This window comes from Acanthochromis polyacanthus, chromosome 18 (genome assembly GCF_021347895.1).
Source record: "Acanthochromis polyacanthus isolate Apoly-LR-REF ecotype Palm Island chromosome 18, KAUST_Apoly_ChrSc, whole genome shotgun sequence".
Lineage (NCBI taxonomy): Eukaryota > Metazoa > Chordata > Actinopteri > Pomacentridae > Acanthochromis > Acanthochromis polyacanthus.
This window is the reverse complement of record NC_067130.1, coordinates 13,007,600-13,025,337: the sequence shown is the minus strand read 5'-3', so window position 1 is coordinate 13,025,337 and position 17,738 is coordinate 13,007,600. Positions and strand designations below refer to the sequence as shown.

The window sequence follows — 17,738 nt, the reverse complement described above, 5'->3', positions numbered from 1 at the left end:
TTCTGCATTGAACTTTTCAACCCTTAAACAAGCAAACTTTAGCCGCAAAGCAGATAAAATCAGTAGCACCTCGACAGTCTCTCCTTCCGTGTGGAAACGGGCATTGTTCTGTGCACAGTTCTAACCTCGCTGAATTCCTCTTTTTTACTTACCACTGTTCAGTCCCAGCAGTGAAGCAGGAAGGCAGAGACCAGCCTTCGTGCATTCTTGACCATTGTTTGGTACAAAGGTTGCTACCACAGTCTGCCAATCAGTGTGGCCACACCTGAAGGGAAGGCGTCTAAAACAGTTTGTTTAATGTGTACAGGCAGCTGCTGTTGTATAACATGAGATCGATCAAACATTTTCGTATAGAAAACTTGTTTTAATGACAAAATAAAGTTGTGTGTAAAGTAACAAGAAAACTCAAAGATCAGTTGAACTGAGGTTGTTCAAAAGCAAACATTACATGTGGTTTTATTTTCTTTATTTAGTGAATGTTAGTGTAAAAAAGAATTATTTCAAAGGCTACAACAGTGATACTCAATTTAAAACGGACCAAATCGGGCCAAGGACAAGGTGCCGGCTGTTTTGCCGACCATAAATTGATTCATAGTCAAAACTTTTTTGTTTGTTTATACAGTAAATGTCCAATAATGCCCCTTGGCTGCAAGTTAGTTAATTTGAAATATGAGCTTTGGGCATTTTAATGTTTATTAATTTCATCTGATTAATATTATTGTTTGTTTATTAGCTGGCCTATGGCCTACTGTCATTTTGCAGAAGTGACCCCTGGGCAAATCAAGTTGAGTATCCCCGGGCTACATGGTGCATACACACATAAAAACATTAGCAAAAATAAACAAAAGCCAGTCAGGCAGTGTGGTTCTCTGCAGCATATTCTCTTACTTCCTTCCCTCTGAGCGGTAAGGCCGGATGTGTTGCATTCTTGCATGATAAGACTTTGTTAAACCAGTCTAATACCATTTGCTGACTCGGTCAAACAGCAATGTAAGTGAAGGACACACATGCAATAGCTCTGCACTACATTTAACTGATGTTGTAGCTGTCTGTTTCTCTTATGTAGCAATAGACAATATGCTAATTACTTTTCATGATAAACTGTGAAGATGAAACAAAATAAAATGGCACTTACTGTCCGGTACAGTAACAAGATAAAAGCACCTTACCTGACTGCGGTCTGATTGGCTCTTTAACGTGTTTGAAAAGCTGCAACTCACAGCACAGAACAGATATAAAGTCCATTAAAGTGTTACAAGATGTGATTGTGACCAGTTTTCTTGCTCCTAAAGGTGAAATCACAGCTTTGTCCAACAGCCTCACTTATTCCAGGTTGAACTTTTCAAGGTTATCTCTGAACAGTGTATCTCTGACTGCTCTGAAGACGACCCGGATGTTCTCCGTGTCCGTGGCGCAGGTGTAGTGTGAGTAAAGAGGTTTATGATGCCCGCTGTGCCGCTCCACGTACATTTTCAAGATGAACTTCTTCGCTGCTCCAGCGTCATGTTGAGGCCCTGAGTGGAGAAAGTGTCAAAATCAGACACAATCTTGGGATGTTGAAGAAATGGCATTTAGAGTGATCATTTGAGACAAAATGTGTTCGAAAATGTACGTGTTCACTAATTTACTACACACGTACAGTTTACTCTATAGTGAACATTAAACTAACATTTACACGTATAAATGTTAGTTTAAATCATCACACACTGTTACTTTGCCAAGGAAGTTATGTGACGATTGGTGTTGGTCTGTGTGTCTGTCAGTAACATTACTCAAAAATGGACTAACAGATTTGCATGAAATTTTCATGGAAGGTTAGAAATGACACAAGGACCAATTGAATTGATTTTGGCAGTGATGTGGCTTATAGTCTGGATCCAAAGAATTGTTAAAACTTTCTGTATCATTGCGAGATGGCGGCACGGTGTCACTGTCACCATGACAAGAAGTGAACACTATGTCAGCTGCCTGCTGACGATCACGATTGTGATCTTACTAAAATTGACCGCTGTGGACCATGAATCTTTTAAAGATTTCGTTTGTCAGAAATTATGCAATATTATGAGATATTAGCAGCATCTCATGCACAAAATTACAGATGGAGATCTGGCGTCCAGAGAGCGATTGATGATATTTAGCTAGATTGAATATGTAGATAGTTAGCATGTGCCTTGTCGATCCTAGCCAGCCCATCACTTAAAACATAGTAGTCTCACTATCACTGTGCTGCAGGGAGAAAAAAAATCTGTTTGTTTGTATTTCTTCAAACCAATTTCAGCAGTCTTCTACAGAGCTAAATGAAGGATGCAGCTTCAGTGTTCTTTCAAAACAGAGACGAGCAGATTCTGTTTGGTTGAGCACTTTAATGCAGGGAGGCAAGCGCTGTAGTTAAAATGAATAATCCACTGAATTTAAAAAAAAAAACCTTGTTGGGCTCCCTTACTGCATGATCCAAATCCTCTGCAAAACTTGATATTTTTTGCTGCTCGGAGGTTGTTGTTGCGTCCCAAAGTGAAGTGGATTTTGTAAATGATAAAACCAGTTAGAAGAAGTAAAGGAGAAAGACGGCTGACATTTACGGTCTCTCTTGTTCCCAAGGCCATATCTGTCATGTCCCTAACTTTGCCTGTCCTGTGCATGAGCTTGAATGTGCACAGAACACACTGGAATAGTGTTGTGTGGATCGAACCGAGCCATTTTGTTTCCCATTTACAGAGCCAGGACTGTGTACAAAACTCAAGATACCGGACAGTAACGTGACGACCTGAATGGTGAGTTGTGTTTGATTAGAACCGCACACTTTTCATGTAATTCTGTAACTTCTGTAATTATTAGATACTTGAGGGATGATATTCTCAATTAAACATTTATTGTACAAAATGCCAAGTATTTGTCTAACAGTCAAAATGAAGATTTTAGCAAGTTTCACAACTGTCAATTACTCTGCCAGCTATTTTTTTCTATTCAGTCAATTAGCTGTTTGGTCTTTAAAACATCAGAAAATGGTGAAAATGCATCCTAAAATTAGCCTAGCCGCGCTAGACCCAGGTCTGAAGACGCAAGGGTCTAGGAACTCTCGACAGGGAGGGAGGCGGGCTAAAAGGTTGTCTTTCAAATCACTCTGCAGCAATTGGGTAGGTATAGAACCAATCAGCGCAACGAATAGGCTGACGTAGTTCCTAGAGCGCCGGAAATCAGAGGATGCGGGAGTTCGGTGAATCCTTATTTATACAGTCAATGGGTGAAGCTCAAGTATATTACAGACATGTTAACAGAAAGATTATTCAGAGTGGGTGCTAATGGAGCTCAACGACTGTTGTCGACCCTGGCAGAGAATTAAATTCGTTGCCGTGGGTTGTCTGGCGCGGCTAGGCTAGTTGTTTCCGGTTGTTTCTGTCAGAATCGTCACGCCTCTGTCGTCACTTAGTTACGCCCGCCTTCTGACTCTACACTTCATGGTGATTCGTCGGCCAGTTTTAAGAGCATCCAACCTCGAGGCTTACCGAGTGTAACTAGACCCACCCTGGCAGAGAATTAAATCCGTTGCCGTGGGTTGTCTAGCGCGGCTAGGCTGCCCTAAAATGATATACTCAAGTTATTTTGGTCTACATTCCAAAGATCTCCAGTTTCGCAAATCACAGCAGTAAAGAAACTAGAAATCATTTAAAAAGCTAGAATCAAAGAATTGACTTTCTTCTTAGAAATGTACTCGAACCAATTAGTCAATAATCAAAATAGTACTACTAAGTACTAAATAGGTCTTAAGCCAAAAAAATGCATCGTTGTTGCTCCAGTTTGCATGGATGTAAACCAAAAAACAAAACAAAACAAAAACTCAGCATATTACCACAAGGGAAGCAGCACAGGAACAACTGAATGTCCCTTAAAATATGACTGAAATTATTATCAGATTATAAAATTAGAGATTGATTCTTTTATTATCAACGGAAACTTAAATGTCATGTTGAAAAAAAGCTACGAATATTGTTCCTGTTTACCATTATAGGCTGGGAAGTAGGTAGCCAGATGTGACTGTGTGATTTTCTCCTCCAGCAGGTCTGTTTTGTTCAGGAAGAGGATGGTGGAGGACTCTTGAAACCACGGGTATGAGAGGATGGTCTTGAACAAGGCAAGGCTCTCATTCAGTCGATTCTGCAGAAGGAAGTAGAAAAATTCTTCAACAAAAGACAATTGTTTATTGTTGTTAAAGCTTGAGAGCAAAAGAGGAAATAATAATTGACATTAACCGTATTGCTTTTGACCGTACATCATTCTCGCTCTCGTAAAGGACCTGATCGTACTCGCTGAGGGCCGCAAGGAAAATGATGGAGGTGACGTTCTCAAAGCAGTGGATCCATTTCTTCCTCTCTGAACGCTGGCCGCCCACATCCACCATCCTACAGACACATGATTGACATATAAAAGTTCTTTGGTTTGTGGGGTGTTGAGAAAACCCAGACACAGGACACAGAAGATACAAAGTAGAGACAAAGTAGGTGCAGCAAAGTAGGTGCAGCATATCCAGGCATTCCTTTTGTAAAAAACACTAAAATTACTAGCATAGAGAATGGGAATAACGATGGTGTTCATCAACTGTCTTTGTTAATCCAAGCTTTGTTCGACAGCCTCTGTACTTCCATAAAAGAAGGCATTTGAGCTGTCTTATTTTACTGATGGTGTGTAGCCCACTACAGTCAAGAGGAAAAGGCTGTTATAATGGAGAGCTCTGAGGAATATAAACATTTATTATAGTAAAAAGCACTGTTACTGCAAATAATGCAAGAGAGGAATGCCGGTGGAAAATTGGCAATCTTGTTAATATATCTATTTTACCATTCAGTGCACTCAAAATACAGCCGCTTATTTCAACTGCACTTTAGAGCTCTTCATTCATTTAAATAGGATAATCAAGAAGTGCATTTAGGTCTGACACTGTCCCGTAATACAGTATATGTGGAAATCACTTTAGTTGGCTAAATCAGAGTGAAATTAATGTTCTAAATGGACTATTCTCTGCGATAAATATCAATTTCTAATCAGTGTTCTATTAGCTGCAGTAACAGCAGTGGAAAACAGACTTGGCAACAAATCGGAAGGCAGCACAAAAACTTTTTGTAGCTGCTTGTTCCGATATAATGCAGGCAATTGTTACTGCACAGCTTCATCCAGTGGCGTTACTAACACACAGCTTCACAGGTTTGCTAATTTATTCCCTCAGCTGAGAATCTGTATCTCTCAAAGAGTATCATCAGAAAAAGAACTGGTGTAAAGCAGAACGTTCTTGCACCTGATTTAAATCTGAAACTCTGAACAAAACCGTCTCTGGAGGACGTTAGTTGCGCAGCATCAGTTACCATGATGAAAGACCAGAAAAGCACGAGGATCAAAGTACAGCAGAAAGACTAAACACAGAATATCCCAGGATTGCAGAAGATGGCACGAGAGACTAAAGCTAGGTACACAGAGGCAAAACTCATGGGACTTGTGTAGATGAATTACAACTGGCAAAGGGAAAGCCTGAACTATAAATACACAAAGAGGGAAACTCAGGTGAAAATAATCCGACAGTCACAGAGGCGGGAAAATACAGGAAGCGAAACAAGCAACGACACACAAAGAAAGTGATTTCCAAAGTAATATGGGAAGGAACAAAAAAATAATGGCATGAGTCTGGAACACACCCACAGACAAAAAGAGACATGGAGAAAGTAAACTCTAAGAGACAAAGAAAAAAACAAGGGACATGACAGACTGTGACATTCCTACATTACTGAAGCTGTAGTTTGGTGTTTTTGGGGAATACACTTATTGCTTTCTTGCTGTGAGCTAGATGAGACGGCTGATACTAGCTCCATATCAGTAGACTACAAATCTAGGGCTTAGTTCAGTTTAGCATAAACCCTTGAATCAGAAGAAACAGCTGGTGTGACAATCAGCACCTCTAAAGCTCACTGATTAACATGTTTGTCTCATTTTTAGAAAACACACACAGTGTGAGCTACAGAGAAAGATATGATGGATTAATTAAAAAAAAAACAGGTAAACAATTTAATTTCAAGTGTTATTTTAATCAGAAAATCTGCCAGTTTTCCTTATGAGTGCGCTACCCAGGGAGTGAGGTGTAATTTCATACCTGAAGACCACTTTTGAAAGGTCAAAGGGGTACTCTATGATGCCTGTGGTGGGGACTCTGACCCTCAAGATGTCCTGCAGGGTGGGGATGTACCCTATAGCTGTGATTCTGTCCAAGTCACTCAGGTAGCTGAAAGGTTAACAACAACAATGCATCCAAGTTAATACCTTAACACAAATCTAACCAGATAAAAAAGGTTCATCATACAGGAATCTATGTAAACTATCTAACCAAAAGTGTCAAATGCATCTTAGTTTAGGAGCCACATTCAGCCTAATTTCTTCTCTAGTGAGACGGACCAGTAAAGTCACAGCATAATAATCAATAAATAAACACAACTCCACATTTTTCCTTTGTTTTAAAAGTACATTCTGAAAACGTTCACATTTTAAGGAATTATCTTTCTACAAAGCATTATGAACAACTTGAAATTTCTTAAGAAATATAATTCAATCTCAGCAACATTATGCCTCAGTTTATCATTTACACATTACAATTCACAGATCATAGTTTATCTACACAAAGACACAAAAGGTAGTCGTAGGTATCTGGATCTGACTGATAAAAGTCAGACAAAAACCAGACAAAATATTACAAAAATGAGACACAAAATGACAAAAGCAAGAAACAAAATGACAAAAAATGAGACACATGACATGAAACAAAACAAAAGGACAAAAATTTGACAAAAAACTGACAACGTGACAAAGCAATGTACAAAAACGAGACAAAATTGTATATAAGACAACGAATGACAAAAAAGAAACACAACTAAAAAGGCAAACACTAAAAAACACAAAACAACACAAAACAATGAAAAAAAAACAATGAAGAAAGCAAAACACAAAATGACAGACAAAAAACACAAGCGAAACAAAAAGGAAACAGAAAACGACAAACGAGAAACAAAACAACAAACATGAGACAAACAACAAAAGTCAGACAAAAAAATGAACACAAAGAAAATATTACATAAATGAGACACAAAATGACAAAAGAACAATCTAGTATTTTACTTTCTGATCAAAATTTGTCAAGGTGTAGAAATGATTTTAAATTTATAGTTTTACAAATTTACAATTTGCAGTTAATGTCTCCTCTGTAATTTTTACACTTTACAGATTGGACCCTCTGACAGGCTGGTTTTGGCCCACAGGTTGCATGTTCGACACCTCTGCTCTAAACTATTGTATGTAAATTTCATTTTTTATCAGCACGAATCCGCACTTTTAGTACTAAACTGAGATGATTGACAGTGGATCCAGCAATGTAGAAGCGTGCATCATCTGATATGAAATATGTAAAAGCCTTACTATTTGGCAGAATCTGACAACTGGAACTCCCTCCTGCGATCGTAGCACTGTTGAACTCCGTGGTCGTTCCACACTCTCTTGATGGCGTCCGCCTGCCAAGGCTCTAAGGTGGACACTTGTGTTGTATCTACTTGGTTCAGCTTCTCTGCGTGGCGCTGATACACACAAAACATCCACAAGGGAACAAACATTCAATCCTTGAACTATAAATTTCATATAGGAGGAGAACTGCTACAGAAATCCATCTATTAGTAGATGGATTTTTTTATGGAAATGGTCTACAGAAACTCATTTTAGCTAGCAGGTAAACCAGTGGCTTCATTTAGTACATACCATAATTAGCCAAATCCTAATTTTCCATGGCAAAGAACATGAATCCTGTGTTCTCTGATAATGCTCTAACTTTTCCTCAACATTTACAAAAATTAATATAGATGGTTTCCACATCAAAATCAATTTTAATGAATTTTTATCAGAATTTTATATTTTTAAATAAATGTATTTAAATGTATCAAAATTCAAACACTATCTTTCCTTGTAAAATGTACAAAGTTGATCATATTGACTCCATAAGTCATCATTGCTTAAAGTACATATGCACTTAAGCAATTATTGTCAGAAAATGTTGGTTGATAATTCAGTACATTTTATTTTTGTTAAAACAGCTGTTTTTTTCAGTAGTGACCATACTGTTGCCGTAGCTACAGTGGTGCTTTGAGAGTGGCATCGCAATCACTTTTCACTCTTTCTGCTATATTTTAACTGTTGACATGTATTATAACCAATCAAACACACTAATTCATCATTAAAGGAATAACAGTGGTTTCATCTTCCATATGAAATTATAATTGGAACGACAAACAATGATGTGAATGAAATCTTTTTTTGTGTGACAATCACTGAACGAAAAACGTGTGATTTCAACAAGACATTTTTAAGTATAAATAATCGTATGCAATCATTGAAACTTAAACAGTAGTCTCTCAAGGCAGACTATATGCTTCACAAGCATAAAAAAAGGAGAGAAAAGCTTTTTTCCCCCCAAAATGATGAGCTCCTAAATTGTAAACAATGATGTGCAAAATCATTATTATTTTTTGTAACAAACATTTAACAAAAATAAAGTTTTGTGACTTAAACTTTAGTCTCAAGGCAGACTCTCTCCTTAACAAGCATAAAAAAAGAAATAGAAAGAAAGGAAAGCTTATTTTAACAGATGGCTTCCCAGATTGCAAACAACAGTGCAATAAGCATTGCAATTATTACATTTTTTTTGCAGTTAACATTTACTAAAACATGTACTATTGTGACTTACACAGTAAAAGTGCAGATATCATAGAAACAGTTTTTCTTTTTTCATCTTATTGGTTGAACCGGTTCCAAGATTGCTTAAACAATTAACAAAAACATGTCACTTGAGCATGGATTTATCTATTAAAAGATGTAGTTTTTAGCACAGTGCTGCAAAGACAGTAGGGCAGATTTGGACATGCCTCTGTGTCACTTTTCATTAATTTCCTCTGAGTCTTTGCTCTTGAAGAATATTTCTAGTGTCAACTTCAGCCTCTGACATTGTTTTCCTCCTTCTTCATTTCTTCAAGCTTTAACTTCTGTATTTTTCTGTACTTGCGTGCTCTTGCACTTTTCACCCTCTTTAGTGCTGAAGACCTACGTCCTGGTGTCTGATCACCTTCACTAGAGGTGCCAGGTGGTGAGGAAGCCCGACCAAATGTCTCCATGTCTCTCTGTTTTTTCAGAGACATCCTGTGGTCTTGTTGTCTCTTCCTCCATGATCTTCTGACATACCTTTACTCTCTGATAAGTCGCTGATAGATTTAAGGTTTCCTTCTTCCTTCCATCTCGTATTTCTTTCTCGTTCCTTTATCAAATTTTCTTGGTATTTTACTGAGTAATACTCTTTGCATACAATGTCTGTCTCTTTGCTCAGCTTTTTGCCATTTTGGTGTTTATCTCTCCCTTCAAAATCACATAAAATATAAAATAAAATTTACATCTGAATTATCTATGTATGAATGACTGAATGAATGAGAAGTTTATTTCGAACATTGATTAAAACAAAAATAAAAAAAGAGAGAAAAAAGAAACAAATCAGCAATGTCCGAAAAGGAGTAGGAAGAAGTGTATGACATATGTATCTATGTATTATATTATGTAAGACTTACTTTAATCAGAAATTACCATCATATATTGTCACTACCAACAAACCTTTCCATAAGTTTTGGTAGTGACTGTTTCAATAGTGATATTTTATGACAGTTGTTGGTAGCATAACTCAGCAACGCTAAGCACAATGTGGCTACCAAACACAGTTTTGAACATGTGTACAGAGATAGAAAACATGACATGTAGTTATAAAATCAAAAGTGCATATTTACTTGCAGAAATTATCTCTATGGTCGTGACAATCCTTAAAACTCCAGACTGATGTTCAGACTTTGAAGGGTATGTATTTAATAGCGTTATAAACTAACTATTCACCATGTGGCAATGGATGAACAGGAAGGGAATGTAACTTTTTGGTGAAATTTCTGTTGTAAAACCAAGCCCTGCCCACGGACTAAAACTCTTTGTGTTTCGGTAGTGACATGGAAACTTGAGACAGGATTTTTTACTTGAACTTTTAATTTAAAAAAAATCTACAAAATCAGTCTAAATCTTTCACCTTTCCTTTAAAAGAAATCAAAAAGATCTATTAAATACTGTATTTCAGAAATTGGGAAAAATCATTTAAATGTCATGGATTGAAATTTAGGAGTTACAGGTTGAGACAGACACGTCCCAATAGGAAGTGAAATGTAAAAGAGGATTTTTAATTAATTTAATGGTATCTCAATTAATGTCTTGTGGCAAAATAGATCATAACATGATATTAGTGTGCATGCAAGGTCTGAACACTTCATTGTTTTAGAAAATGTGATTTTCCTTGTGGAACAGCATTTTTAATCAATTCGGTAGAATGGTTCATAAACACTTATCAGCTACTTTATTAAGTATAACCTGTCAAATCTAATGCAATCCAATACAATTTTTTCCTGATGCCTCCACACTTTTTGGTGACATTGTTAGAAGGTGTTAATTCTACTTTATGTTAATTATTTAGGTCATAGTGGGTGGTGGTGATGGTATACTGCACTGCATAACAACTTTAAGTGTTTCTGATCTGTTGCCCCTCTCATGTATGTTAATGGGGCGAAGAGAACGTTTGGAACACTTAAATATAAAGCCGTCAAGGACACAATAACCACACACTATAATAATACATACATAATAGAATGGCATTTTGGAGAACCTCAGCAAATACATAAAGCATACTACGTAAAAGTAGGATATGTGGTAGAATTGTTGTGGTTGATTTAATAAAGTAGCCAGTGCTTCAGTTTCAGATGTTCATTTTAAGTATGGTCAAAGTCTCAAGTAGAGAGATAAATGTATGTAAAAGTCATCACTGTGAGCCCAAAGCTGAGGCCTCACAGAGCTCAAGACACTGGGTTTCCAGTGGTCTTTTCTATTAATGTGGCAAGCTGATATCAGCTCGTCATGGATTTCTTGGCACAGAAAGTCCACAAAGTGCAGTTAGTGCTGCTCACAAGCACAGAGAGTAGGTTTCCCAAAGTTGGCCAATCGGAAAGAGGCGGCCTTTTAGCGAGGAGGGCCCCGACGAGGCAGGAGCTAAAACAGCAGTATTAAACAGTTGATGAACTGAGGAGTAAGTGTAATATAAATACAATTATTTTCTTATTACGACAGCTACTCTAGTGTTCCATAGTAAAAAAAACATAGTCGAAGATCAGCATAATATGGCCACTTTAAGTTCTTTGTCTAGCACCATCATCTAGTTAAAAATGTTAATTAGTAAAATAACTAACACCCTCATCAACAATAGCTAGCAATGCTGCTATAAGCTGAGGTTGGGCATATTGAGCACATTTCCCCTTATTTTCATTCATTCTCCATGAATTTATATGCAACTACAAGATGTTAACTTTGTGTCTCATCTTTTCTCTCTCTGCTCTTCTCTCATTTCAGCCAGTCAAAGCAGATGGCCAGCCACCCTGAATCTGGTTCTACTGGAAGTTTTTTCCACCTAAAAAGTAGTTCATCCCCCCTACTGTTTCTAAGTGCTGCTTCAAGGGGAAATAGTTAGATTTACTTCTTTAATATTTTAAGGTCCTCACTATGTGAAATATTCTGAGATTACTTTAATTATAATATGGATCAAATAAAATGAAGTTTGTCTGAATTAAACTGTATGTTAGATTAAGTGTTAACTGGGAAATGTCAGCATACTAAAACACTATATTAAGATATGAAATTGCCTCCTAAAAGAGTTTAACAGTTTACCTGTTACCCACACGCTCAGCTTTACAAAATGCCACATAAGACATCAGAATAACTTTTTAAATGCATGCAAAGTTTCTTACGATGTTGTTGTCGTCCATGTAATCGATCCGTAGCATCATCATGGCATGGATCAGCGCCTGGATGGCTGTGACGATGTTCTGAAAAACCAGGCGAGTGAAACCTTTCCTGTCAGAGTCAGTGTATCCGCTGCCGTGGATGATCCTCATCTGTTTGATGAAAGTGCTCTTCCCACTCTCACCGGTGCCTAGACGAGTGAGATGAATGAGACCGAAGGGTGAAAAATGGCATCCAATCAAAGCAATAGTACATCAGTGACATGCGTTTTTTTTTTTTAAAAACAAAACATCTCAACATTTTGACTACAAAACAACAGATATATTCTTTGCAGTGCAAGAATATTTTCACAATTAATGGATTTTAATGGGTTTTTCTTAAGCCAGAGATGTAGAAACACAAAAAGCTTGAACCCTACATTGCACACTGAGGGAATCTGATGGCTCCGTTATGCTGTAGGGAACATTTTGGTGGCATGATTTCTGTCCACTTGTCCCCTTAAGGGAGATTGTCTGAAGTTCAAAGTTCTTCTGAGTGAACACCTTTATTGTGTGATGAAACATTTCTATCCAGATGAGAGCGATCTCCTCCAGGAAAGCAATGCCTCCACTCATAGGGCTTGAGGGGTTGAGAGGAGATTGGTTTGATGAAAATGACGTGAATCATATGCTATAGCCTTTGAAGTCAGCAGATCTCAAGCCCACTCAACACCTATGGGAGATTTTACACTGATGTGTTAGAGAGCGCTCTCCACCACCGTCATCAAAACATCAAACGAAAAAATAGCTTTTGGAAAAATGGTGCTCAGTCTCTCTAGTAGAGTTCCAGAGACTTATCATTAATGCAGCACCTCACTAAGATGCTTTATGTTGGTTTTTCCTTTAATTTGTCACCTGTGTGTGGGTGTACATATAAAAAAAACATCATATACAGATTTAGCAGCATTGTCATTTGCTTGTTCTTATTTCAAGCCGATGAAGTTACTTATTAGAAAAACAAACAAACAAGACTGTATAAACAATATGAAGTAAAGATGAATTGCTTTTTTCCTGCAAATAACAACTGCATTGTACACAATGTCGAGACACTGAAGGTTAGTGTTGTATTCACGCCATCCGACTCTATCACCAGCCGTGTGTCCTTGAGTGAAACAGTGAACCGCTTCCTGCCCTCTGGTAGTAAATTACTCCCGATAAGGGTGTCAACTAAGCACCTAAAACGGCCAAAAATGTTAACCATTAGGCTGACCTTTCCAGGAGGATATTGTTCTCCAAACAACTCAAGTTCAAGTTTAAAGTAGTGCTGACCTTTAAACAAAGTCCTTCATGCCTAATTTATTGTTTCCAACCTAACCAACAATCAAGCTTTTAGAAAGGGGCCCTGTTTTGATTGTTCTGGGAAAAACAGGCTTGGTCTCATCATCGTGATTGTCAATATGTCGCAGTGCACTGTACGACACATTTATACTCTCTTTATGAGGTGCACGCTACACTTACAACTTGCCTGGAGATTTATTTTACACATGTACATTCGCTGTTCAAACAAAAGCAACAAAACAATAAAAAAAACAGGCTGCACGTATCACAACAGGTTTTACAATGAAACATGATCATTGAAGACAAATGAGTAAAACATCCAAACCAAGCAGCACATACAGCCTCAATACACTTAGGGTGTGAACACATTGTTTCATGTGAACACAGAGAGAAAGATACAAGGGTTATCAGGCTGACTCATCAAAGCTTTGCCAGCTATTTGAAGAATGTGAAGACTAACCTGTAACTATGTTAAAGGAACAGCTCAGCTAACACGCACACACAGCAAAGCCTGAGCATCTATTGATCCAGATACTTTAGGTATTTCCTGGATTTTTCCTCTTATCTGATGCATCAGAGCTCAGGGACACATGGAAGAAAGGCAAAAAAAATTACAATGAACACTCAGTATTTCCAACGACAATAATTCAGTTGCTCAGAGTCAACAAACCTTGACGATGACATGCCTTCATTGCTAACTACTTTGTGTATTCACACAGAAACTCTAGAGGAGTGTTTGTTCTTGTTATCGATCTGTCAGTTCACCACTTTGGGCCAGAGTAAATTATGTCCAAAACTTCTGAATAGATTACAGGGGTTTTTGGTTTTGACGTGTCCCAACAAGTTTTCAGTGACTTGTTATGAAATTTGGCATGAACATTAATGGTGATTGTCTCGAATGTTGAGTGAAACACCCAGTGGCGGAGAAAAGGGGTGGCGCAGGGTGGCTATGGAAACCTAAGAACAAAATCTGACAGAATCTGCAAATCTAATGATCGTAGACTTAAAATATCACACCAGAATTACTATATTTTAAGGGATAATATCACAAGTGCAAAACTCAGACAACGTAGTCCAAACAAATTTGTATATAAATCACTGCAATGAGGTGATTTATAAACACAGTTAACTGTACAGCCACAGTCAAGTATCAGAATAAATATTTATTTAGATTTCAGTCTACAGTACTGTTTGTACTAACTCAAGTTTAAGATATCTACTCCAAAAGATGGTTTGATGATCTTTGGAGGCAGAATTTTTAATTTTGCATTTGGTTATTACTGGTTTGTTTGTCATATTAGAATAATCAGGATCTTTGTATTAGCTTAAATTAGCTCTGTAGCATTTCACTCTTACAGAGACGAGCATAGAAATAATACATAAATCCTTGTATATTCAGGAAATTTCAACTAATATCACTAGTACAGTGTACAAGTGTTAGTTTTTGCACTAGTATGCTGCAGAACATTAGCATATTAGCATATTAATTGCTGCATGTTAACATGCTAATGCTAGCATTTAGCTCTGATTGGAAATGTCTCACCCAGACATCAGTCGCTATTGTGGTCACAATTTAGAAACAAATTCAATGGTCCTGCTGTCAAAATGTTTTGTTCATATATAAAATTAGCTCTTAACTTATTGTACAGATATGCTAAATATCCTGCAGAACGTTAGCATATTAGCATAATCACTGGAATTTTCACATGCTTATACTAGCATGTAGCTCTGGAAATGTCACACCTGAGTCAGCTAGGGTCTCTATTTAGAAACAAATGTAAATGTGATGCTATGTGAAATATTTAGTTATGTGTTAAAAATGTAAACTATTTTTATTCTACATTTCAGCAAGCTCCTTTCTCTTGAAGATGTGTTTCTGTTGAGCTGATTGGAAAATCTCAGAAAAACATTGCTTAAGTGTTTATGGCTGTAGGCTGTAAATCTCTTCTGGTTTTACATTCAAAAGTCAATATTCACGTTTTATTAATGCGGTCGGTGTTTTGGGAGGTTGTTAGTTAATAATTTCCAGACCTTTCCAGTGAGTGAACATGTAGAAGTCTCACCTAACAGCAGCAGCTTGAGCTCCCGGTGAGACTCCCTCTTGTCGCGGCGAAGTTGTTTCTCTATCTCCCGGTGGATCCTCAGCCTCTCCGCCTCTTCCGCAGACACGCAGCACTCATCCATGGCTGTCCAAGTTCACCAGCTGTTCGTTTGAACTTCTCCACGGCCGACGAAGATTACCGAAATGAATGGGTTTTGATTTGTGAAACTTGTGTCCCGGAACAGGTGGGTTGGTGACTTCCCGCAGTCATTCTTCCTCGTGCTGGATCCAGTTCAGGTGCATTTCACATTCCTGCTGTGCAGAGAAGGAGGGACCTGCTGAAAGCCAGTGTCAGACTGCAAGAGCAGCTCTGTGTATCTGCTTACAGCTCAGCACTCTCAGGGGCAGCTCAGACTCAAACCCTTCTCCTACCGTGAAGCAGGAGGCAAACATTAAAAGGATAGCAGAATATTTAGGTGCAACACACAGCATCTCTGTTTTCATCTGCACTAAGGCACTTTTTTATAGCACCTGAAGGCATCACATTTCACAAGTTTATCAAGAGTTATCAAAACAGTCTGAACTATAATCTGTATCATCCATTATCTACCGCATACAAATGAAGGTAGGACTTGTGTTGTCATGTGAGTCAAAATTGACCCGTTTTAAAGTTTGAAAATGTGTGGAAAAATATATATACATATTTTCACAGTAAAACTTCTGATGTCCACATTTTTGGGAATTCTTTGAACATTTTTTGGTGGGGAAAAAAAGACATGTTAAAAATGTTTGTTAACCCACGTGTTGTCTTCAGAGTCAAAAATGACCTGCCTCCACTGAGCCTCAAAAATAGAGCAACTTAGTTGAATTTTCAATCAAAAATCTAATTTTACATGAAGAAACAACCTGTTCTGCATCACACACTTCATGAATGTCTGGTTTTTCTCTCTTCAGAAGGCAGAAAGACTATTTAATCAGTGGACATCATATGTTAAAACTGTTTTCTTTACTAAAGTTGAGGTTTAATGTCGCTCTTATTGCTGCTAAAGGTACTGCTTAGGTGTAAACTTTATTTGTTTAGCGAGAGATAGTACTTCTATATCTTAAGAAAGAACCAGAAATGTACAGAACTTAAAATGCATTTTTGAAGGAAAACGACAGTGTACTCTAGACTGTAAAATGGAATTGTACAGTATACAGCATGGAAAAGTCATTGAATTTAAAGTTGAAACAAGGTCATTTAGGGTTTTTTCTGTGCTATTAAACATAGTGGCTGGGTCATTTTTGAGCCGAAGACAACACAAGGGTAAAGAACATTCACAAAAAATCAACTAAAATCCAGCAAATTTCGCTTAATTTTGGTTGATTTTAAATATTAGAAGTTTTACTGATATATATGTAGTCACTAGATATTTTTAGGATTTTTTTGGAAGATTTTTACTCATTTTTTTGAAAATATTTACAAGAATTTTCTTGGCAAATGTGGGGGATTTTTTTAAACAAAACTTTTAAAGGAAACTGAATTTTCTTTTTGAAGGTTTTGCAAATTTTCAGAAATTTGTGGATTTTTTTCAGACAAGGAAACAATATTTTTTGGTGCCCGTAGAGGAGGACAACAGGAGGGATTTATCAAGCATCATGTGCTATTTTTACCCTTGTACACCATAGTATGTGCAATACCTACCCAGAGTATTTATTCTGTTTTTTAAAATGTACATCTACTATTTCCTTAAAATGTACATTTGTATAGATGCTTCTCATTTGCTGCTGTTTAAATTTTTACTCTTTTTAAATTTATTTTACAAACTTGTCTTTGAGAAACACACCAAGAATTCTAATGTAGCTGAGCTACAATGTATCCATGCAAATAAACTATTCTATTCTATTGCAGTTTCATAAAGCTGGAAACTCCTAGGATACTTCAGGATGAATGGTCAAAACTAAACTAGAAAATTCCAAGGAAGACTATCCTTATGCTCACTTTTTGTTTTGTTTTCTTTAGTGTGCTTTTATTCACAAAAGTAAGATTATTTGTTTTAAAACAGCCCCAGATCTATTCATCTGTCATTCTGTTGATGAGTTAAAGCCCTCAAATATAATACAATATAGCTGATCAAAAACCTTGGAATATCATTTTACCGTTCATAAATGTCTGCACTTTTTACTAAAGTCTAAATATTTTTCTGTCATGTTGAATTTTAAACTATGGAGATTTTTCTGTTTCACAGTCTCACAGCAGTGATATTGTTGTGTGTTTGGATGCCTACTCATATCTACGTACACAACATGACCTCTCTAATCATTAACAGAACTAACAAAGCATAGCAACGGCTGGCTGAGCAGCAATCAAAGCTTATTTTATTGTTTTTTGTGAGCTGTTAACACCAATTCCAAGACATGCCGCTTGAGAAGCACTAGAGTGGCACTTTCAGTGATGTTAATGTGGAACAAGGAGCATAAAAACAAACTGGGATGAACTTTTGCCGAGAGCACAGTGT

At 37.2% G+C, this 17,738-nt stretch overlaps 1 protein-coding gene across 1 annotated transcript; it reads right to left on the bottom strand.

The window, feature by feature from the left end:
- Positions 1-343: 343 nt before the first annotated feature.
- Positions 344-15,634, bottom strand: LOC110959963 (guanine nucleotide-binding protein subunit alpha-14-like). The gene is made up of 7 exons (XM_022206977.2): positions 15,263-15,634; positions 11,889-12,073; positions 7,447-7,601; positions 6,134-6,262; positions 4,268-4,397; positions 3,999-4,152; positions 344-1,514 (listed from the first exon to the last, which is right to left on the bottom strand). Exons 1-7 carry the CDS (start codon positions 15,381-15,383, stop codon positions 1,324-1,326), a joined length of 1,065 nt encoding a protein of 354 aa, XP_022062669.2. The 5' UTR covers positions 15,384-15,634; the 3' UTR covers positions 344-1,323.
- Positions 15,635-17,738: the final 2,104 nt, after the last annotated feature.

Bases quoted from the DNA above. Each gene is read 5' to 3' on its own strand.
- LOC110959963 (XM_022206977.2), bottom strand. From the start codon at position 15,383: ATGGATGAGTGCTGCGTGTCTGCGGAAGAGGCGGAGAGGCTGAGGATC. The intron at 12,074-15,262 runs GTGAGACTTCTA...TCACTCGTCTAG, and splicing joins GCTCAAGCTGCTGCTGTTAG to GCACCGGTGAGAGTGGGAAG. The intron at 4,153-4,267 runs GTACGGTCAAAA...TTCCTTCTGCAG, and splicing joins TTTACGAGAGCGAGAATGAT to AATCGACTGAATGAGAGCCT.